Here is a 24,120-nt window from a genome sequence, read left to right on the forward strand (position 1 = left end):
AAAACCGCATGTACGCATGCACAACGCGATATCGCGCCATATACACTTAAAAAAACCCATCGCCTTCATTCAGTGCAGATTGTTGTGGTGGTCTTGTGAATTGCGCGTCGCACTTCAAGTTGGAAGTCCCGGGTTCGAACCCAGCCAGTAAGCACTCACTCATATCCTTAGAAACGAGACATCTTGTGCATAACGTCCCTCTTCGTCGTCTCAGGTGAAAAGGAAGGGGAGGGGGGAGAGTACCTGGTAGGAATTTAACGGTTATTGTGATAGTGTAGTTGCAAAATAGCACTGTTACTAGTACTTCAAGACTTCCCCAGCGGAACGGATTGCGTGCGTACCGAGTTCCAGTTTCAGGGATTCCTGTGTTTTAGCTGAGTGATGGTAAAGAGCTGAAAAGTCAACAAAGAGAAAGAAAAAAGAAAGCAATTACCACCATCATTACCCGCGCCTTTGTTCCTTTCTGGTACAGCGCAAACGGTTTACGCAATCATTGACAATAGAGAGAATTAGAAGTACATGTAGGCTATCATAGTCATTACTGACAGGATGTATTGCACAACAGGACAGGGAAAGTCTCAGAAATACTACAATTGTGGTATAATCAATGGTACAGACTTTCGAAAATTTCTTGTCATTTTCACCGTTCTTTCAGTACAATACCACACCTAATTGACTCCATGATTTTAATCATGCTAGCGTGGCTCTGACTTAATGATGCGTGATCACGAGACATGAACATCCAGGCGTCTTACGTCATTTTACGATATGATGATGGATAATGAAATAATTTCTGTCGAATCACTACTCATATACAGACTTTCATTAGTTAAGTTATCTTCAAAAACGTTTGATTTCTTCAGCGCGAACGTTAGTGCACTTTAATGTACTTCCGCTGTTGCAGATGGCAAGAGTCTGTCAAATTCATGAAACAATAGTTGTATTAGCTTCCCTCAAAAAAGGGGGAAAAAGGAAAAAAAAAAGGTGATGTAATGGGAGGCCAAGCTCGACACCTCCATTAAACTAATGATTAATAATGAAGAGCTGCAGTCTGAATTTGATTTGTATGTTTATTTCATTTCCATTTCAGAAGATGGCTGGATAGCCCATATTCAGTCTTCCATGGGGTGTAGGTGGATGTAAGGCGGGACCACTTCACCGGGTTAAACACCCTGCTCTTTTCCATGAATTTATGAAACGAGATCTTTTACGTGCATGAGTTGTGACTCTCGCACACACGAGACCTCCATTTTATGTCCTATCCGGGGGACAGAGTGTTTTGTCTCGTACTACAGAGGACGGTATGATTAAACACAATATTGCTCAGTGTAACCCGGGAATCGGAGTCCTTTGGATAGTGAGGCAGACACGCTACGACTGAGGTAATTCACCACCCTATCGATATAGTCACTCTGAAAATGACAACACACACACACACACACACACACACACACACACACACACACACACACACACGCACACACACACACACGCACGCACGTACGCACGCACACAAGCCTGCATCTCTATTCAAAAGCTTCTTATGTTTCCTCCTGCTGCAATTAGCGGTTGTCCGTTTTCCTTCTTGCATCACTGTCGTGTGAACTGACCATAGTTTTCGAGACAGACACACACACAGGTACATATACAAACATAAAAAAATACATACATGTATATATATATATATATATATATATATATATATATATATATATATATATATATATATATATATATATATAGTGTGATGATGCTGATATTCCTACCGCACGCCTCTGTCATCTTAAGTGAAATTATAGTTGAGATTATGTGGATAACAGAAGATGTCGCATAAAGCCGGCAGAGTTGTGAATTGTTGTTGAATGTGTTGCAAAGTGCCAAAAAATATTGCCAAGTATGTCATGTAACTATTAACTCATGCTCAACTTATATTTAATATATTGTGTTTATGACTTCAGATTTGTTATGCTCAAAAACATATATTTCGTTTCACAAACAGATATTAAAGCTAAGGAAGACCACGGTCGAAAGCTTCACAACTCTGCCGTAATATAGCGTCTCCGCCCATTTACATGATCATCACTGGTAAAACGGTAAAGAACTGGCTTTTATGACTAATTCTGTTTCCGGGCTAATTTCCTGGGGTTTTTTCTTCACTCCGCCATCAATCATATTAAAAAACAACAACAACAACAACCACAAAAAAAAACCACCACCTGAGTGTTGGGTTGGATGAAAATAGCGCTATGCGTCATGAGTTGTGCCCATTGTCTATCAGCGGTTAACTCCACCCTTATTATTTGCAATCTGGCTGTCAATTTTACCACGATCACCACAAGCATACTCGTCTCACGAGCCTATTCTCTACCAACGTCGCGTATTGCTCGTGTGACATCCATCATCATAAGAGGGGAGAAAAAAAGACAACAACAACAACGACTACTTAGCCGCATGTATCCGTTTCTCAAAATCGTCGTATCAAACCATTTTTATTTTCTCTTACACTTTATACAAACAATCACTTTGATCGCCTATTTCCCATCCACATTCGTATCCACCGAGAATATTTACAACAATTCCTCTTCGGTATAAACGCTGTTTGTTCTTCTCCCATACATTATACTTCTCGAGACAAAAATATAATGAAGTACAGAGGTACAGAAAATATAGTGTTATACACAATTACAAATAGAAAGATTTCACGATTAACACGAAAGGTATGAAAGTGAAGACTTTGTTTGATTGGTGAAAAAAAAAGACAATCGTTTACATGCATACCATGGAACATACAAAGGCTAAATTACAGACTGGTGTGGTGTATTGAAGCCAACTCGTATTTAGACGTCGTCACGGTAACATGGCCTACCCAGTCCCAGTTTAGAGTGAACATTTCAAACTGACGAACAGCAAGTGCTTACCTCGATTAATACAGGTTTCTCTTCGCATTTTTTTTCTTTTTTTTTCTATCTGAAATGGAACGTGTGTGCAGTTGTCTTTCCTCTCCCTTTCACAATCACGTAGCCACATATTTGATAGACCAAATTATAATGACATCACTTTCGATACAAGAAACACGCGAGGAGCGAGAAGGGGACTCGGACACTGTTTATGTGCATTCAATGTGCGTGTATAATCATAAAATAACTGACCACAAATTTGAGAACAAGACCATGCTTTAGTGTTTGCAAACACACCAACAGTATGAACGGGGATACTACGTGGTAATGGTGACGTGGAAGAAAAGTTAACGGACGAGTCTATATCGAGTATATGATACGATTGTTATGTGCGAATAATGATCATTAAGTCTTTACATGCCGTATGTTACACACATAGTTATTACGATCGATGTAATGATTTGGTGTTGTAAGTAGGTTTTTTTTTTTAGAAGACTGTACAGAACCCCGAGAAAATTGCAGCGAACAAAATTCATCGCGAGTTGAGCTATGGGAAGAATAAAATGCTCAAATTTTCTGCTTCGTGGAGACAAGTGAGCAAAAAATAAAAAATAAAATAAAATATCACCAGATATGGGACTGTTTTAGGCCAAAAGTTTCCCTATTCTGCTTTACTGACCATTTACACTTGAAAGAACAAACAAACATTACATTTCGAGGAAAACGGATGACTAATCTAGATTAAAACTTCAGTTTTGAAATACTGAAATTAGTTTTTCTGACGACTTCGAATTTTTACTTTTCTTTCAGAACAGTTACGCCGCAATCTTCGTCCAATGATAATAGATAGTCAACTAGTCAAGTGGTCAACTACTAGCACGAACGCAATCTTACTTAACATGCTGTGTGAAAGCATACGTTTGCAAGCTCTTGCTATGCCCACTTAATAAGTTTCGTGAATGAAAACTGAGTAACATCTGGAAAAGGCACTCGATTTGGCAACCTAAAACTCTGTGAATATCAGAGGCTCATGTATCTGTCACTTTATTCAATAAAATAACACAATGTGTTTTTCTTGCCCATATGATAATTATCATGACCATTGATGTGGTGTTATAGTATTGGACGTTGATCGCTTGTCATTGCTTTTTTTTTTAAAATAAAACAGGAAGCCGTGTGACCGGAGGATTACATCTAGTTACCTATTTATTAATTTCATGACACAGCAAGGCATTACCATCAAGATGATAGATAATCAGTTACAAGTGACGTGGTTCATTTACTGCTTTGGGTCGTTTCCATGAGGTAACATATTTCAAGTCTCCACTTTAAGGAGGAACACGCCCTTTAATTTGACTACAGTGTAAAGATACGGCGGTATTCCTAAGTTATAAATCCATGAGTTCATAACATGATGATAACGTGTATGTTATCTTCTAGCAAACTTTATAAGTGTTGGTCTCTTCTTGTGAATTCTTTAGGAGTAGTTTGGTATTTTATCAGAGACACGATACAGGCTCTTGCCTATCATTACATTACTTTACTGTTACGAAAACTCTGAATTGGTTGGTTCGTTTGATTTTTCTGCTTTTGTCCCTTACATACTACTGAGGACGATCCGGCCAATTTCAAAACAGCGGACAGCCCTTCAGTACACGGTGATGTCCATAGGGCTCAAATCGTTTAAATCATCGTTGGCATGGTTGGTGATACAACTCTTAAGGATTTTAGAGGTTCTTAAAAATGTCGCGATTAACATTGTCAGAACCTCCCGTCAGCACGATTTTCACACATCTGAATGACGAACCACAGCTGATGGAAATGACAAAATAACTGTGATAGAGCATGACTCGACTTGTAGGCAAGTGCAACAGCATGATCTAAGATTTACATCGCATCAAGAGCGTCAAGCTCGCCTTCGAAAGTCACCGACATACATCTGTCGGCATCCTCGAAACAGTTGTAATGCTCACACCCGTGAATCATGGAGTAAGCAAACTACAGTACTCATTCTGTTCTAATCGTGCGACTTCACACACTGCTTAAACTTCTCTTTTGGCGTCTGGTGTCGCTTCCGCAGGACGGCGAGCTAGCCAAGCCGATCTCAGCTGTGTGACAGAGCTTTGTTTACACCGTCTGAAGTCTCTTTGTGTCCAAGTTGGCATATTGGAAACTGATCATTTTGTTCACATCGTGCATGGAAGAACATGGCAAGTCTGAGTGTTTTGTTCGGTTCGCTCTGGTTTGAGCGGCCTGCCTAAAGAACTTCCATTACGTGACAGGACTTTGATCGCGCCCGGTATCCCGGCGTCGGCTCGTCCCCGCTCCGCCGCCTCAACAGTCGGCCGATCGCCCCCCGCGCTCTCTTCAGCATTGATGGCCTCCTGCTGGCGGACTTCTTCGATGGCGACCGTGGTCGGTCCCTCGTCGGTGAACCCTTGCCCGAGTCGCCGCTGCCGCCGCTCTCCGTTTCCATCTCCTCTTCGGACTGCCGTCGCTGTCGACGCAGTCGCACCTGCTGGACGACTCCGTGAAATAGCTTGTCGACGTTGTGGCACAGCGAGGCTGACGTCTCGATAAGTTTGCAGTCGAAGAGCGCAGCGAAGTGTTTGCCCTCTGTAAAAACGAAATCAAAGAAAAACGCATTCATTATGGTCATAAGGGATCACTCGTTGCTTCAGTCTGTCAGTCACAATGTAATGTGTATTTATATGATTTAGTGCAGTCATTCACACATTTGTGGAAGAGTCGATTTTCGTGACGGCGTGCTCTCTTCATTCTACTGTTGCATGAGAGCACCACTTCGGCCATATAAACGTCCAATTATTAAACTGATCAAATGTTTAGTTTAGGTGTAGACAGACGTCATGAAATAATTAAGCTGCTATGGAGTGCAAATCACTACAAAATTGTCTTTTTTAAGATACAGATAGCGGAATGATGAATTCAGATCGAAAGCTCACCTTCAAAAGTGACTTCTCTCGATCGCTCCAAATCCGTTTTGTTCCCGACGAGAATAATGGGTGTCATCTCAGTTTCCTGCGTTCTCTGGAGCTTGAACCGCAGCTCGTTTGCCCTCTTGAAGCTCTTCCGGTTCGTGACCGAGTACACCAAGAGATACGCATCGCCTCCCTGTAGGTACTCATCTTCCTTTTCCTCGAACTCTGCCTGTATCGGACGAGAAAAACAGCAAAACTGATGAGGATCTATGTTCAGTGATCCAATCAGACAGATATGAGAAATGACTGTAATCGTTCAACAGATAGGAGCGACAAGTTGCCAACTCCAGCATGAATGCAAGTTTTATATTCAGTGCTGTTTTTGTTTTTAGATTAAGATGTGTATAAGGTATGTACATGTATGTGTTGAGAAACCTTTAAGTTCACTTTTAAGTGCTCATAACTAGACGAGCGACTGGGGAATGCTCTGTCGTCACACCATATTCATTCAGTGATATGTTAACACGTGGTCACACATTCTGCGACTAGTTTTCAAATGCCTATCTCACTACTGGGCCCCCTGCGCTGGATTACGCTGCTTCCTATATTTCTGCGGCGTCTGCTGTCGTACAGTCCAAGTCAGTCTTTGGGGAAACAGCGAACCACCGGCTTCCGTGGTGTAAGGAGTACGAGGGGATGCCTACAACATTTCGGCGTCATTCTTACAGAGCCGAAGTTCTTACGAATGTCTCTGTTACGTTTCTGTTCTCCACTATGCACGTGCGTTCGATATTCGTGTACGTATAAAACAATAGGAGGCCTGGGTATGATGCCAGATTATGGCGCATGCTGCTCACAAGACACAATGTAAACAGAGATGTAATATCACTGCAAACGATCAAATTTCCCTCACAGTCGTCGGGCACAGTCTGTACGAGTGGTTTCATTCCAGGCTACTACGTCAATACACCTCATATTGACGTCATATGCACTTGAAGCTCCGTGCTTCGTCATCGATTTCATCGATTAAAGATACTTGGGCATACACTCGTCTCTCTCGCCGTGAACGAGAAAATGAAAATTCAAATAAATAAAATTTGTGCACATTATTATCTCATACAATATGAATCTGCACAAAATTACGCTTGGATTACGCAGCAGCGTGAATCATACGAATCTATTATAAACAAATCTTATTCAGATAAGACTGTTCATGATTGTTTTAAATACGAAAGAAAAATACAGGAGGAACACGTTTCGCTCTAGCAGACGATGCCAAACTTCTCCGGTGATAAAATTGTGTCGAACGCACGCTCATAGGCAGACTGGAAATTGAAAATGGTTTTACAGCTCGCTCCAGCCCCTGAGGAGCCCACGTGGTGGTATGCCAGCTATGGGAACTGGATTCCGACATATCGTAGACTGGATGGAATGTCTTAAAGGCTTGATATCTCGCCCAATTAAAGCTTTTAGGAAGGTGTCATCCTCATTGAAACTCACGTCATAACAGATACAATATAGTTTTAGTTAATGAAATAACTCGCGATAGCACACGATGCGTGTCATGTTTTCGGGAGTTTGTTTAACTTTTTTCTTTTAACCTTCATTAATATTACCCATTATTGGTGAGGATATGTTTGGAACTCTCAAAGTCTTGGAACAGGTTTTGAAATCTGTAAATCGGTAAATTTCTGATCCGGAAAATATTAACTCCAAGATACAGCTATTGGTTTACTCTCGATTTGTCTCTGTTAACATGTTGTCACGGATGCAGGCATCACGCCTTAACCAACGCCAGTCTTTTAATTTTGACAACAACAAAAGAAGAGAAAATTACTTTTAACTACTATTTCCGTCCCTAAAAACTCGCCTTTTCAAATTTTAATGGTCTTAGTTTTTAAAATGTTTCCAACGAAAGCCGATGAAGTGAGGTTACAACCTCAACTCTACAGTTTTGCTTCCATCATTTTATTTGCTAACTGTATTCTTTGTGTTTGACTTGAAACGTGATTTTTAAATCTGTCAATATTTTTTTTTGTCATGTTTATTTATTGTATATGTGATTTCTATGTTATTTGATTGCCTTTAATTGTGCGAATAAAAGATATATATATTGAACCAAATATTCAGGCAGTACGCGGTACGCATATCGTCACAATATTGGAAGCATGTGTGGTTTAACGGGTCGTCATTTTGAATTTCACAAAAAGTGAAATCGTCGTACTTGGTGGCCATAAGTAAGTGGATCAAGTTGAGCTAGTTCTATTTCTCTCTCAAGATTATAACCATAAGTACCATATTCAGACCAGAATTTGGTATGATAATCAACGTCGTTCCAGTTTCCAAAACGTCGCGCACGGTCATGCAGCTATGCATCGGTTGATGCTAGGAGGCTAGATGGTTGTTGATGGGCTGCCGGCCGTCTCGACTGCCTAGTGGAGAAGGCCCTTGACACACCACCATGATTTAAAGGTTAACGAGGAGATCGGCTCTGTCAGATGATATTTACAAAGCTCCCGCGAGCTCTTTACTATTTGCTTGCTTCCTCTCGTTAGCGGGCATGCAGGCGTGCGGGGGGATTAGTCGTCACAGAACTGCGCTGTCAATTTTTATCGCTATCAAAATCAAAGCGCGAGTTAACTCCAAATAAAAGTGGTTCAGGATTGATGCTCATCTATCGGGATTGCCTTTTTTTTTTCCTTTCTTTCTTTTTCTCTTATCCCACGGATCTGATTTCAGACTCCATGGTCTTTGTGAAGTGGTTTTCCCGGGGCCCCTCGAAATTATGGTCGAGTAGCGCGGCGGACCTGGAAATGTCCATCGTCTGGATGTTTTACCCCGAGGTATATATCGATAATTGCGACGCATCCACCACTGGCCGAAGTGCTGTCACGCTCTCTGAGAGATGAGCGGCGCGCACTTATTATCGTCTGCAGTGTTGACATGACAAGGCCCGGGCATACAACCCGCTCTAATGGTGGCGTCAAGATACTAGGACGTAACCTCGAGTCACATAGCAAGTTTCTTTGCTATGCATAGAGAGCTTTCAGACCTTACCATTGACTTGAGGCAGGCGAATTCACCACCTCATGTCAACACAATTAGAATATGATAGGTCGTAGAGATACAGTACAAGAGCAACCGCCACCACCACTACCACTACCACCAACATAACAACAGCAACAATGAAGTGCACACCGCGCGGGGTCAACGATGTACATCTTGAGCTTCTACGTAATGTTATGGCGCGCTTGAGTCACCAACGTACAACGTTGTGCGCATTGTTTTTGCATGTGATTCACTGTGTTAATTTCGCTTCGTCGACTTTCTATTGATCCCCAGTTCTAACGTTCATGAAATCCTCCGATAAACAAGGCTCTTTGGCGTGCAGTGCCTTCAATGGCATTGAAAATATCGGCATCGAACTATTTGCACGATGAATGAATATCTTGCGTCCATCATACAAAAGCCCCCAGCTGTGCGTGTATACATGTTTGCGCTTTTTTTTCTACCCTTGGTACGACTGACAACAATAAATATCTACGTCAGCACTGAAGTCTGTTGAACAACAACATGTGTGTTTATATTTCTGCCAATGCATTCGTATGTAAACCAAAGTATCGCTTTATGACGTCAATGTCAGTTTCTTCTTGTTTAGGACTGGAATAAATTTGTTTTTCCGAGGGCAGCATGCTGAAGTAAATTCCCATCGCGTCTCATTTTTAGACGTATAATCCAACCTCACACACGTAATTTGTAGTTGGTTGACATGGTGCTGTTATAGGGGCTGTCAATAACTCTACACTGAATCGCCTCTATCGACCTTACAACTCACGCTTTCCATGAAGTTTATGCAAGAGTGTTATTCAACCACAGTTTATATAACTGACATGTTCAACATTGATGCGCATCTTCACAACAAGCGTTGTTCATGAAAACCAAGCCCGAGGCTTGCCCAACATTTCAACAAATGATATGAAGAAGCTAAATTACCTTCTAACTCCTACAGATTTTCAATAAAGACAAAAAAAAAAGAGAAGAAATGCCAATACATTTGTAAACCTTGACACTATTTCACTGTAACCGCTTGCAGCTATTCCTCACTTTCTACTGGCGCTGGTTCTTTTTCTTTTTCAGTTCTTTGGAAATGGACTTTTATTCCAAACAAAAGGGGACTACATTGCAGTACACTGGATAAAGGGATGTCATTAGTTTGCTCTTACGTCGATTCTATGACCGGAAGTCCAAAAAGCCAAATGATTGTTGTTGTTGTTGTTGTTGTTGTTGTTGTTGCTGTGTTTCTCAATAGTATTGTGTAACAGTGGAGATTTATTTTCCTTCAGTTTTGGCAGGATGCAAAAGAGATTGAGGGTCTTTGATAATTGATTGGCTAGCAAACAAACGTTCCGTTTTCAGAAGACGGCGACCATTTCATACCATATCAGATATTATAGAATGCCATATATCAATTCACTGGCAAGTAACTGTTTTACATACAGATATCACTTATATATGCGTTTGATTTTGATTTACTGACATTTTCGTTGGCTCTTATTTTGCTCGATGAACGTGTTTAGATATCAACTCCTTGTTCAAGTGCTTCCACATTCTTAGTATCGATTGCTCTATACTAAGGTAGAAATTGACTTCAGAGCGACTTTGTCTTTTAATTTCGTGGCATGGTGATTATATTTGAAAGTGAGCTTACCTGTCCGTATGGAGGGGTATCTACAATCTGTAGCGTTGTTTCTTGTCCGTCGATTTTTACCGTCTTTTCGTAAACCTCATCTGGATTTTCTGCAGACCATGGAAAGACAGATAAAGAAAAAAAATAGTAATCATAACTATATATGTTTATGCAAACAAGCATGGAAAGCATGAAGATAACTGTTAACAAAGCTCATTAACAACGACTGCTACTACCCCCGGGGAGAATAGATAATGGGAAGAGAATGACGTCGTTCGCCATCACCAGGACAACGTCACTGATCACTATGACAACCCATCAGCCTAATGATACCTAGATATCTCTTCTCCTGCCACTGCTCCAGACGCCGTGCGTGCGGTATCTTGACAACACTCTGTCGGTGGCGATTCATTTTTAGTTCACGCTGCTATGGCTCGGAAAATATACATACAAGAGAAACCAAAGCTACAACAAAAACACACTTAAGCCTGAACGATTCTGGATTCGCGGTGATAAGGTATATTTGGCATTGTTAGCTTGTTAATTCACTCGTGTCGAATATGATAATCAGTCTTTATTTATCAATGTCATAGGCACAAATAGATTCTACCAGTCCATCTTTCCCAGAACCGCAAAGATGACAATCAAGTACAATGAAACGATCAATTCTAGAAGTGAATGAATGAAGATAAAAGCTGAAAACGAAACTAAAGGTAAAACTAAGAGCAGTGAAAATAATGCAAACTTGTTCAAGGGCCCTGGATGCTGAGGTAAGACGGTTTAATAAATCGATATCACCTCTTGTTAAACCATTACGTTGAAATATGATAATTACCATAGTGTATTTACAAGACATATGATTGTCATAGTAATGACAACGCTGAATATATTCTAAAGAATGTATGGAGTCATGGGGCAAATTTAAATCACTTCCTTTTCCTACAAATTGACCGGACTTCGATCATGTCGATACGCTAAGATATCTTAGATACCTGTCTAAAGATGACCTATATGAACAGTTTTTACTTCGTGACATTTGCACAAGAAAAGAGTTAAAAAAAAAAAACCGGTTGACTGATAAGCAAAACGACTATCTTAAGTGGTGAGGGAAAAAAAAAAAATCTTTTTTATTTTCCGCAGTTTCTCGATGCGCCCATACCAGAACCATATTTCCTACACGTGTGCGCCATTTTTGACGTCTATTTTGGATCGAGCGTCTAAACGGAACAATGCCGCTCCTATTGGGAAGGTGACCATAAAGAGAAGAGCAAAATAGCACCAATTTTATACCTCAAAATAGAGCTAACGGAAAAAGCAATATGGTGGATGTTTATGACTCTTGTTGTGTTTTTTTTTTCCTTTTTTTCTCTCTTCTCTTCCCAATGGCCATTTTCATCAGTTACTGTTATTATCAAGAAGATATTTTTAATGGCGTTTTCAATTCCTCGAGGCGTCGTTGTACCTTCAATCTTAATTCATGATATACATTCTTTTTTCCTTCCGCTACAATCTCTCGAACACGCGACGCCAGATTCACGTTGACGTTCACACAGAAGGAGCTTGTAGAATATATGAATCCTTATTCCAATGTTTCATTGTGCTCATCAATAAAAGATGAGTCAGTTTTGTCTGTGCATGTGTATACACAAATATACTTGTATATATATATATATATATATATATGTATATATACACTTCAACATTTTCTTAAAAACTAAAGCATAGCAAAGGCATCACTTTGAGCTTCGTTGGTAACAATGTTCGAGTTTTAATCTCCGGACAAAGTAAGCAGTATAACGACAAGCCCGTGCACTGTTTGAATGCATTGCATGCATGGGCTATAGCTTGAGTGCATTTATGATGAAGGCCTTGTGGCACTGCGATAAATTCTTCCGGATGTGGTAACAATATCAAGAATAGGGTAATCAGTCATTACTCATGATTTTCTGTCTGGACATTATGGTAATGTGAGACTCGAAATGTGAGACTTGAAAGATCACAGCTTAGGCACGACAAAATGATAAAGTGTATTGAGTGCAGCCATAACTTATTAGGATATGAAGCGAAAAAAAAAAAAAACAAAACACCGGACACATACAAGGATTTCGATTTGATGACTTTCCCCGAGTAGTAACCATGGAAACAGGTTAAGGAGGTAGATGACGCCAAGTCTACTGATTGTATCTTGACATGCTTTAATGATCTCGTTAAAAGAAAGGATGTAAATCTCAGCTGGAGTAAAAAAAAAATGCGAGCAAGACTTTTTGGTTTGAAGGTTGTCTCTAGAACATGTGGAAGGATGTCAGATAATGAACCTATAAAGAAACAACAAATGCATACATTACGTAATTCCACATTTGTCTCCACAATTCGTCGACGTTATCAAAGTGATGTATGTGTGTGTGTGTGTGTGAGTGTGTTTGTGTAAAGAAGACATTCACATTGAGAAGAAGCAGTCAGCTCTTAAAGCAGCCTTAAGTGTCCATTGGTTTTTTTTAACACCGTTTCTGCGAAAGAATACATCAAATTCCGTATGATTATTTCCTCATGTAACTGAAACTCGAGTCAAGACACACTTTGCTTGCAGGGTTTGTTTGACTGTATTCATATCTCTCAAAGATAGAGTCAATGCGTCGTACCTCTATTACCACGCTGTTGGTCTTCTGTCTGCCAGTGTTATTGATCCCCCACCCACCACTTTCACCATACTCTACAGCACCCTGCACCGCCTCGCCACTTGGGACTTTTATTGTGATTTAGTATCGATTGGGAGACAGTGTCTAATGGTGCAATATTTTACTCGCCCTGTTTTCTGGTTGCCTTCGATTTTTTTTTTTTTTTTGTTGTTGTTGAATACTGTAACTTTTTTCCGCCATTGGCGCCAGGATATACGTCGAGGATGCTCCGAAATAAGCTGGGTATGCTAAGGTGAAACATGAGATATTTGTTATGGTTTGCGAGATGATTTTGGCGCTAAAATTAGACCCACAAAAAAGAGGGAAGATACGTCGGTAGGAGTACCTGGCTTGTTGCATCTAAAGACTTCCCAGGGTCACTGTAGATCGTTTTAAGTGCTCAATTTGGAAAGGAGACCCCGACAAACCAATGACAGCTCAATATTCCCGACTATTTTTGTTCTCTGGAGGATAGAGGGGAGGAGATGAAGGTTGAGGGACTCACCGTTGTAAGATAGCCAAATGCACTTTTTCTTCTTTTCCCCTTTCGCTTTTCTTTCATTTCCCTTAGTTCTGGGAGATTTTCAACGGAACTTGGCGTAAATGAACGGCATAGATATCGTCAACCTCTCCGCACACCTTTTCAAGATTATTCTTATCCAAATACTCTCACAAAGATGCTTAACATTCTCACAAAAGATGTTGACTCTTGAATTATAGAGGGTTTAAGAATTATGCAGCTAATTTGATAAACAGATGGCATACGTCATTACATGTTTAAAAATACGAACGTAGCTATGACAACTGTGGGAAAGTCATTTTCACGAGACATCGTCGGGAGTGTGCAGTTGCTATGGTGACTTCGGATTATATCTTCCGCTCTGTGCAAAGTCTTCGTGTCTCTTTGAGGCCGCGAGCGCGCAGTGTACGATAAACAGTTTATTTTGGGCTTTCAGAGGCTTTGTTGCAGAAAAAAAAAAATTGCCAGCATGTCCTTAAAACACAAAACCCTTCGCCGACACAAGATTAACTCTGGAAAATAAAAATCAATTTCAAAATGTCATATTTACACCATAATCAATAATGGATACTATGCCGAACAAACAATTAGAAAAAAAAAAAAACATACAGAGAAGTTACAGTCGCTCTATACTCACTGACAACGAGCAAAACATGGTATGAACGAATTCATCCATTACCATTCTGTGATTACCATAATTATTACTTTTATTTTATTGCTATTACTGTCATTTTGATTTGCTAAGGCCCAACTAGAAATGCGGGGGCTTCGGGCAGGACAGTACCTTTAAGCTTCATTGGACGAATTTGATTTTATCATCATTACTGTTCATTCAATTAAGGCAGCAAGCCGCGAAAGCCAGCAGAAGACGGAGTGCCAAGGCAGCTCAGCTTGATTGATGACGGGAATAACTCGTCTTGCAGGCGCGCGTGGGAGGTCAAAGTTGAAAGTCAGTACTAGGTGTTAGGACATCAGCGTAGAGTATTTCTCAAATTAAAAAAAGAAAATGCTTAGCCATATCCGTCAGCGCTTTTAAAATCGGATTAAACCCGCTCTTAAAATGACACCAGACCGCATTTCTCCTCCCTTTGACGGACATAATACACAAATTGCAAGAGATTACTATTCAGAGTGTTATTGATCTGGCGTTTTATTGGGACAAAATTTCTTTAAAATCCCATCAGCAGTGGATTCTAAATTTAGCCGGAATTGCCTAAAATTAACTGTAAGCGAGCGGATAATGGAATTGTGGCACAATCGAAGTGACACAAATATCGCTGTCAGACCGACGAACCTATTGGGTCGTGTTGACACGTTGTCGCTTGGCAAGCTGCCCATACGGAGTTTTGTTCTTCACCTTGCTATTGATTTTGACCGTTGTCACACGACACGGAAATTCGAGGTCTATTTTGTTTGCGCGTTTGACCTATCTCCGTGCACTGAGAAAAAACAACAACAACCCATTCGGCAGACAAGACAGACAAGATATACCGTTTCATAAGATACAAAGGCATATGAAGTTCCTTTGGCGCTAATAACACTCGTAGCAGATAGTGAAGCAGGTAATGCCTTTATTGTTCATATCCTTTTATCAATTCTGGGTCAATCCTCCTAGAAAAATCCATTTGCTGGGAGATATCTGTAAACAAAAGATTTCTCCCCTCTTCTGACGCCCCTTTATAGTAATGTTGGTGAAACAGACGGACGAAACTTAAGCCTGAAGCAAATACGCCTCAACTTTAACATTTCAAGAGACTGGGCATTTTTTTTAATAAATATCATCTATTCGTTTTTATTTTATGTGTGCAGATGCTATATTCCTTTTCTACTCTGTTTCCGTGCTCAGCCGTTTTGTCACGAACGCGACTGAACTGAGATATGTTGCACAGACTGTGCTCTGCCCTATCAGCAAACCGTACGACTGCCTGGTTTTGATATAATTATACAGCACAAAACAGACGAGACATCGATCGACAGTGTCATATACACCTACACCATACAGTTTAAACCATGTGTGAGGGTCGTCGATGTTTTTAATGAACGTGGGTGGCCGATTTGTGGTCAGTTCTTGGGCTGAAATAAAGATCCCCTACCCCCATGCAGCGGCTAATTAGCTGTAGGAGCGCGTCAATATTTTGCCCACTTGATTGAATGTTCAGTCCATGTCGCAGGGTGGCGCATTTTGATCCCTTCGGCGGACTCATGGACGAATGTGGTCAGCCAATGACTACCAGCTTCACATAACTCTACGCCGAGATATTACTTAATGTACGTAGTTAATTAGCCGATTATACACGCACCCTACCCTAATGGGCTACTGGTGCTTGTCGTAAGATACCATTATCCCTTCTTTGCTTCGCTGGTCTTACCTTTCTGGAGGAAAATAAAAAGAAGAAGAAAAAAACGTGAAGCTTGAATACGCTCGAATGTGGTCATACAGAGCGGCGTACACACCAGATATCAACAGGGCCCATAACGCACCCTTTGATAACCCCAAAGGGCTTCCCTCGACTTAAAAGGCGGAGGTATGCGCTCGGCTCTATCAAGTCACAAGTTCGCATGGCGGCAAAGTAAATACCAGACATTTCTCGTCGATGCTGCAGTGCTCTTCCCGCCTACCACCAAGCAGACGGTGAGGATTTACTCTGGTCATTTTATACTCCCATGTTTCCCCTCACTGGTATCTTGCTCACCTGTCTCATTTAGTTCGCTCTCTATTTAGCTTTTTCGAAGCTTGCTCTCGATAGCAAATGTTTACAACCCCTCCACAGAGAGAGAGAGAGAGAGAGACAGACAGACATACAGACAGAGACGGAGAGAGACAGAGACAGAGAGACAGAGACAGTCAGAGAGAGAAGGAGTAATACAGACCTCTAACGAAAATGCATTTGATTCTTGAAGGTTTAGCGCTTACGAAACATGCTTAAATAAACGCCCTTAATTACACATTCCTCTCAAATTGGTACGATCATTGGCAATTTAGCTTCGTGTCCGAAAGACAACTCGGTTGAAGAATGTGCTTGCCAACTGGTGCAAGAACATTTTTGATGAAGGCACTTCGGCTTTATTATCCACCCCCAATGTAGCAGTCGATACAGCGAAACGAAATATAAATTCTTTAACAACTTTTTTTTTTGCCTTCCCTTAATTTTTTAATAATGCATAGCTCCTAATTTAAGTCGCGGGCAAAAGGTCACTTGCGTGTAGTCCAGGCCATTGTTCTCACCCACGCATTAAATGACTGACATGCCCTAATATCTAGGGACCACGTCGATAACTGCAGAAAAAGCAGAAGAGCACACAGCTGAGACTGCTGAGGACTGCAGACCAAAAGGCTTTCTTCACACCGAATCTCTCTACCCACTGATCAAGGCAGGCTCAATAAATGCGTTATATTTGGAGACTAAACCTCTCTTTCTCCGCCACAAGTGTAGACACACACATTACACACACCCACACACACACACACACACCACTGACAATCTCGTTTCAGACAATAAACGAGCAGCTTTGGAGATAGAGAGAGGAAAAAAAGAAAAAAAAACTGCAAAATGTCAGGTCGGCTCAGGTGGAATAAAACTGGCGGGCGAGAGTTAATGCAAATAATCGATCCTCTTCACCAACTCCTACAGGTTTTCTTGCAGGGCAGGTGAAGCAATTAATGGATAGCACATGACAAAGGAAAAACCCACACACAAGGGGGAGCACAAGAATGTGACAATCCCTCTCCTTTCATAACGCTCGACATATTTCTAGATAAAACATGAAAATTGTCTTGCACTTTTAACAGGTTCCCTTAAGACCCACATCGTGTTAACCCTTGTCTGATCATTAATGAATTGAGCGAATCATCTGGTATTAATAAAAAAAAGCCGGTCACCAAAGTGGACGAAGTGATTACTCTATACATTGTATATCAAAGTGAACCACCTGTTTGGTATGGTAACATAACTGAAGATGGACAGATCGAGATGTACTATTTAGAGATTAATGAAAGGAAAATGCTTCTGGAACTTTATAGTGAACCTCTTTTAATGAAAATGGTAGGGTTTTATGTATTCGCAGAGAAACTATTTCAGAGAAATTGTTTTTATCCAAAATAAACTTTGCTGGAGCAACATCAATCTTTGCAGAACTTTTCGTCATCCTGTGCTGTAGACGCTTGAACGGCAAGACTGGTAGTTACTGGAGCTTTCTTTGCGGTTCCTGCACGCAATCTACATTAGTTGTACAAACAGTAAAGTCAAAAATAGACCCAACAGCTAGTTGATTTTTGTTGCACAATATTTTGCAAGAAAAACTGAAGACATGTGAAAAACATGTAAAAAAAGAACAGACGTTCGGCACATTCTTGTTTTTGTATATTAGGAGTCTTATTCTCCCATCACAGAAATGACTGATTATAATTACATGTATATCTCAAAATGTGATTGACGTGACCAAAGATAATTGGTGTCACCTCAAAATTGTTGTGTAACAAAGTAGGCGAATAAAAAAGATAAGCATGCAATGATTGCGTTTGCAAACGATATATACTGCTTTATAAACTGCGCATTGCTTCTTGTTTTTGTTTTTCCTGTCGTAATGGCTCGAACCAGCCAGAGCGCCAACGCATAAGAGCAATTATATCTCGTCAATCTTATTGGATCTCAAAACGAGGCACTCGACGCACAACAATAAAGATAAAATGATTACGTAACATTTTGCAGCATTCATCTTTTTCTTATTATTCTGACCCCTGCAGGATGTCCCTGCATAAATCTCTCTTTCCTTTTAGTCTCTGTGTGTGTGTGTGTGTGTGTGTGTTACGGGTGTGTGTTGACGTCCCTAGCGAGCTCTAAGAACAATTAGCTTTCCAGGTCGGTATGATCAATTAACGGCCCTGGGAGGAAATCGGGTTTGGCAGTTCGTGTTGCTATTTACCAACACTGTATTCGTCTCCATCAGGTTTCATATTTTTTTCATTTCCTACACTACATTGTGAAAGTCGGATAAAGGTTAGACATACAGACTGTGTTTTACTGTCATATTAATGGACCAAAATCTTTAATAGTTAAAAGATATATCTATTTTTTTCCGCATCTTTGCCGGCGTTAAATCAATATCAGTAATCGGATCTGACACTCTGAGCTACCTTTGTTGCAAGTGAACCGGTTTTAATGTTAGGGAACCAATTTGCCAGCGATGCATTATGTCAATTTGTCTCGCGGTGTAGGCACAATTTTGTTAAGTGGAAATCATTCGATTATTTTCGGGTCTGTTTGCCGAGGCAGATAGACACTCTTGATCTTAAGGCTTCTTCCGAGCTAATGAAAAATCAACGCAGGTTTGTAGGTCTTTGCACGGTTGAAATGTTTTGTTGTCGTTGTTGTTGTAATGATGGTGCCATATCCTCGCCCGGCTTGCTATCTTCTAGCCTGAAAGCCTTGCCACAAGCCATTAGGCTATCCACAGAGTTGTCCATATATCTGAAGACGCCAAATGACATCAAAACGACATGTGATCATTTAGACTGTTTCACAAGATCTTTCTTACGCTCGCGCAGTTATAGAAATAGTAAAGGAACCATACAAAATAGTTCTATACCCTCTATAGAGTTGCGCTATGGTGACTACATGCCTTTTCTGTGTCACACAATAAGCTACAATGAACATACAATAACAATCTATTTCAGATACAATGTCACACAATAAGCTACAATGAACATACAATAACAATCTACTTCAGATACAATGTCACTCCCGAGAATACCAATATGTATTGCGAATAACAGCTTCCACTTTAGATTTGACACCTATTCATTATTATTGCAGGGAGCCCTCAGCAAACAATATCCGACCACTTCAGCTTGTTTTACGCACCTTATTCAGTAAAACATCTGGTTTTTCACATCCATGTTAAGTTATCAGGCCATTAAACAAACAAAAGAACGCCAGCTGATTATACAAATAAGGAGGAAAACACAAATGATGGAAGGTGTACACATTGTAAGCTCACGTACATGCTGATCTTACAATGTGAGAAAAAAAAATTCATCTGAAAAAGAGTGGCAAATCGGACCCACAGAAGAGATCAGAAGATTTCATTCTTGAAAGCAGGCGAACAATTCAAAGTAAACATAGAATGTACCACAAAAGCTAGAAAACAATCATTCAAAGAATACGATGTTCTTTGCCTTTTCTGCCATTTCTCTTCCAATCCAATTTTTAAATGGTCCTTTTGATGGATTTCTACATGGTATGTAATCGGAGAACCATTTTAAGCAAATTGAAAACAAAAACAAGCGAGTTTCTTTGTAGCGTGTTCAAAAATGTTTTACATAATGATTATATATAAATATGTATAAATGTATACCTGTATCCCTTAGGCCTACATATACATATGTAAATGTATTATGATTATAATCATCTACGAGTTTGAGGTTCTTTTTTAATCATTATTTTCTGTAATGGCTGAACATGTACAGGCCGGTTCGAGATTATGTAAGATTGTATCGAGTGTTTTACCTGAGAGCACTGACTCGTAGTCGTTGAAATCGCCGAAGACCGACGAGACGAATTGCACCGCTAAAGAGGACTTCCCGACACCGGCATCGCCCAGGACGACCACCCTCAGAGGCCGGGCTCTTTGTATGGGAGGTAAGTCCTCGAGAGACAAAAAAGGCAGACTCGCGCTCCTTGTTCTTTGGTGTCTGAGGGGAGAGGGTGGCTTCAGGTATTTGATGTCCATATCGTCATTGTTGTTGTTCATGAATTTTTTGAATTCGCTGTGACTCGTGTTCTTGTAGTCGTACGGGTTGGAGTACTGGTAGGTGTAGTTGCGGTGCGGATGTAGGTGGTTGATATTTGTGGTGGTGGTGTTCTGGTAGTGGCGGTTGCCGCTGCGCTGTGTGCCACTGTTCTTGTTGTTGCGTTGGTAGTGTTGCTGCTGCTGTTGTGGGTATTCGTTGGCCTGGTAGAGCTGCTCGTTGATTGTCAGGTCCGACATGGTCCATCGCTGATCCGGTGACTCGGCGCACATCATGTTGAGCGTGTCTTCCTCCCCGTAGAGCTTGGCCGTGATGAGGGGTTCAGATGGTGTCCTGGCGCGGCAGGGAGTTTCCGCGACCTGCGGCTCGTCGAAACGATCGGTTTCCCCCGTCATTGGTGCGGTCTGTCTAGCTGCAATTAGGGAATCAAGAAGCTGTAACCAAAAATAAATTCACAAAAGCTCGTCTCCTTGCTCCTTCCAATCTGATGCAAAGCACCGCTGATCTGGTATAACAATTGAACTCACTTCTTCAGTAGATATGAACCTACTTTAACTAGATTGCTGCCTCGGAGTGTGTCTGTTGATGGTGCGGTCAGCGAACGCTATTTATACTCCACCCAGCGCCGCGCTTAGCACTTCGCAGTTGGATCACAGCGTATAATGATACTAATGTGAGTGTACACGTCATCAGGCAAAAGAAGGTAGGCAACCGCAATACATGTATACTACTTCTCTGACTCACGCCGCACGCTTTCGCTCTGTGCAGCGTGTAAAGAGAGTGACACATCTTTCTCGCGACCGCTGATTGGCTGAAGAGAAGGAGACCGTTCCTGTTTTACGATCGCACTGCGCATTGCCATCACGTGCACGTATTATAGCCATCGCAGTACCGTCTGTGTCTTGTGTTGTCGACAGGAGCGCAATATCGACTCGATGGTCACAAATGTTGTTTTGCACCGATCACAGACATCACCGGGTGAATCATCTGTAGCATCACTTTTCACAAACATGAAACGAGAGGCTTTTCGTTTCACCATTTTACAATCGTATGACGCCCTGACATTCGACGAAATTGACTTTGTCAGCGTTTGTGACTCTCTAATGATTGTTAGATACTTCTGCTTACGTTTGAGTTGAGTGTACATGACATCTTCTCATGGTCGTATTCTCGGGAAAAAGAAAACCACAAAACACTCAATTATATTCAAGCTTTCACCTCTTCCTCCTTTGCCATCTCCCCCTTACTCCCTCTCTATCAACCCCCCCACACACACACACAAAAATACATACACATACACACGCACACACACACTACACACACATAACTCACATGCATGCATCATGTTGTTTCCTTGATGCTTTTTCTTTCACGTCCATGCATGTATTATGTATCATGTATCATTCGCGGAGTCTCAACTCTAGTCAGGCCTGACAGGCCCCTAGCGTCTCGGACTAAAACCGATTATGCCCTTGCAGAAAAACCGATGACTGAGCAACCGTTATTCAGAGTAAATTAAACCCTATGAATATGCAAACGGTCACCTTCTTGAATTTACGTCAATGGACTCAAGGATTGGAAGAAAATAAGCCCAACAAATAAGAAACATTGCTAATTGCATTACTAAAAGACGTCATTGAAACAAGGAAAATAATACAAGTCAAGTGAATCATGTTGATCATGAAAGCTAACGTGAGTCAGTGCCATTGCAACAAATCCCTTCTCACGTATGTCATTATGTCTTAACATGAACAATTCATCGACCTTCTGTTTAAAAACACAAATATGTTCTCATTAGTTTATTTAACACAGGCACAGAAACACACTCATAATTACGACGGTGAGTCTAGAAATTAAAAGTGTTGAAAATAAAGTCATAAACATGTGTGTTTGCATATTATTCCAACCCTGATAATTATACAGCACATGTGTGTATGTATCATATATATATATATGTGTGTGTGTGTGTGTGTGTGTGTGTGTGTATGTGTGTATCATATATATATATATATATATATATATATATATTATTATTATTATTATATATATGAAGAGTTTGTTTGCAAAAACCGATAAGTCCATACTTGTATTTGCCAAATGGAGATATTTGCGATTAAAGGTCAAGAAAAATAAAGAGAATAATAAGAAAATTTCTGCTTCTTTTGACCATAACTTAAAAAATATACCTTTATATGACGTGACCAATATATCATTTAAAAGATATTATTTTGTACTTTATGACAGAGATCGTACTTCAAAATCTTCAAAAATGGACTTATCGGTTTTTGCAAACAAACCCTTCATATATAATACAATATAATTATACATTGTATCGGTGTTTACAGATTTAAAGCTCGCTGATATCATAATGCTCGTCATATTTGACAATGGATAAAATGTGATATCTTACATGTTCATGGGTTGTTGAATTTCTGTGCTAGCTACAGGCAGTTAGGCAATAAGAGGTATTTTGGAGGTGATTTTACAGAAATGTAAATCCAAATAGCAAATTTACATGGATCCATACAACAAACACAAATACAGATGAGTTTATGCGTTTCTTCGTGTCGGTGTCCGTAAATATAATGCAATATCAAAGAATTCTTGACTTAAAAGTCGAAATGAATCAGAAAACATTTACCTTATAGAACCTTATACCTTAGCTGATAAGGTTACCATACTTATCAGCTAATCGTCATCTGCCGTGCAGTATATGTTAAGGTTGCCACACTTTTTCCGCCCACCTATTACTACTATGACGCCACAGCTTAGATCGAAAGGTTTTATGACCACTCAAAGAAAATATATCGTCTGGTCGCCTTTTATCATACTTTAACAACACTGTTTTTGAATCATGGATTAAGTATGAGGCTTCGTAGTCATCGTAACAGGCCGACAATGCTCATGGTAACTTATACAGCACCAATAGATTACTCCCGAGTTGATAGCGTGCTCTTTCGAGTGGAAAATTCGCTTCAATAAATTTTGTGCTATTTTGAGCTACTGTAAGTCGTTTATTGAGGGTAATGCCTCACATAATCACACCCAATAGGAAGACCGTTTCAAGAGAGAAATGAATCTGTCATGTCTAGGTTTTTGCAATGTCGATATTTATTGGGCATGAAATATGCAGAAACAAACTGCCTTCATTTTGAAAATTTTCCCAAGTATAGTATCAGAAGCTTCGCATTGTAGAAAGATAGCAAACACGCAATTCTTAGGTGTGAAAGATTTTACATCTCCCTCGTTTTAGAGTTGTTGTTGTTGGGTTTTTTTTTTTTTGATGTGCTAAAGCCACGTGAATTGATATGATCATCAGTCTCTTAGATTCCTTAATCAATTGCTATTAAGTCCATGAAACTGCCTTTTCGTATGATTATCTTCGTGTGAAAAGGTGTTTCCAAAGTTTCTTTTGCAAACAATAGATTGGTGTGATACATTGACTCAGGCACAAGAGCATTTCCAACATCACGCACATTTGTTAATGCATATGCACTACTCATGTTCCTTTGAAATGATTGTTAAGTCACTAACATTGATGGAACATAGTCTTCGGGACAAGAATCGCAAATCAGCGGCGTCCAGTGCCATAGGGACCTGCGGAGCTTACAGCAAAAGCCGACGATATAGGCCTACTTTTCCTTACAAATCAAG

General features: G+C 40.4%; 1 protein-coding gene across 1 annotated transcript; it reads right to left on the minus strand.

Moving 5' to 3' along the window:
• Window positions 1–2,469: 2,469 nt before the first annotated feature.
• Window positions 2,470–20,944, minus strand: LOC140232612 (GTP-binding protein REM 1-like). Its single transcript, XM_072312710.1, has 4 exons — window positions 20,225–20,944; window positions 10,545–10,633; window positions 5,861–6,065; window positions 2,470–5,513 (listed from the first exon to the last, which is right to left on the minus strand). Exons 1-4 carry the CDS (start codon window positions 20,859–20,861, stop codon window positions 5,155–5,157), a joined length of 1,290 nt encoding a protein of 429 aa, XP_072168811.1. The 5' UTR covers window positions 20,862–20,944; the 3' UTR covers window positions 2,470–5,154.
• Between the last annotated feature and the right edge of the window lie 3,176 nt (window positions 20,945–24,120).

The sequence above is a fragment of the Diadema setosum genome, chromosome 9 (genome assembly GCF_964275005.1).
Source record: "Diadema setosum chromosome 9, eeDiaSeto1, whole genome shotgun sequence".
Lineage (NCBI taxonomy): Eukaryota > Metazoa > Echinodermata > Echinoidea > Diadematoida > Diadematidae > Diadema > Diadema setosum.

Bases quoted from the DNA above. Each gene is read 5' to 3' on its own strand.
- LOC140232612 (XM_072312710.1), bottom strand. From the start codon at position 20,861: ATGACGGGGGAAACCGATCGTTTCGACGAGCCGCAGGTCGCGGAAACT. The intron at 10,634-20,224 runs GTAAAACACTCG...CATGGTCTGCAG, and splicing joins CTACGAGTCAGTGCTCTCAG to AAAATCCAGATGAGGTTTAC. The intron at 6,066-10,544 runs GTAAGCTCACTT...CGTCCGATACAG, and splicing joins ATACCCCTCCATACGGACAG to GCAGAGTTCGAGGAAAAGGA.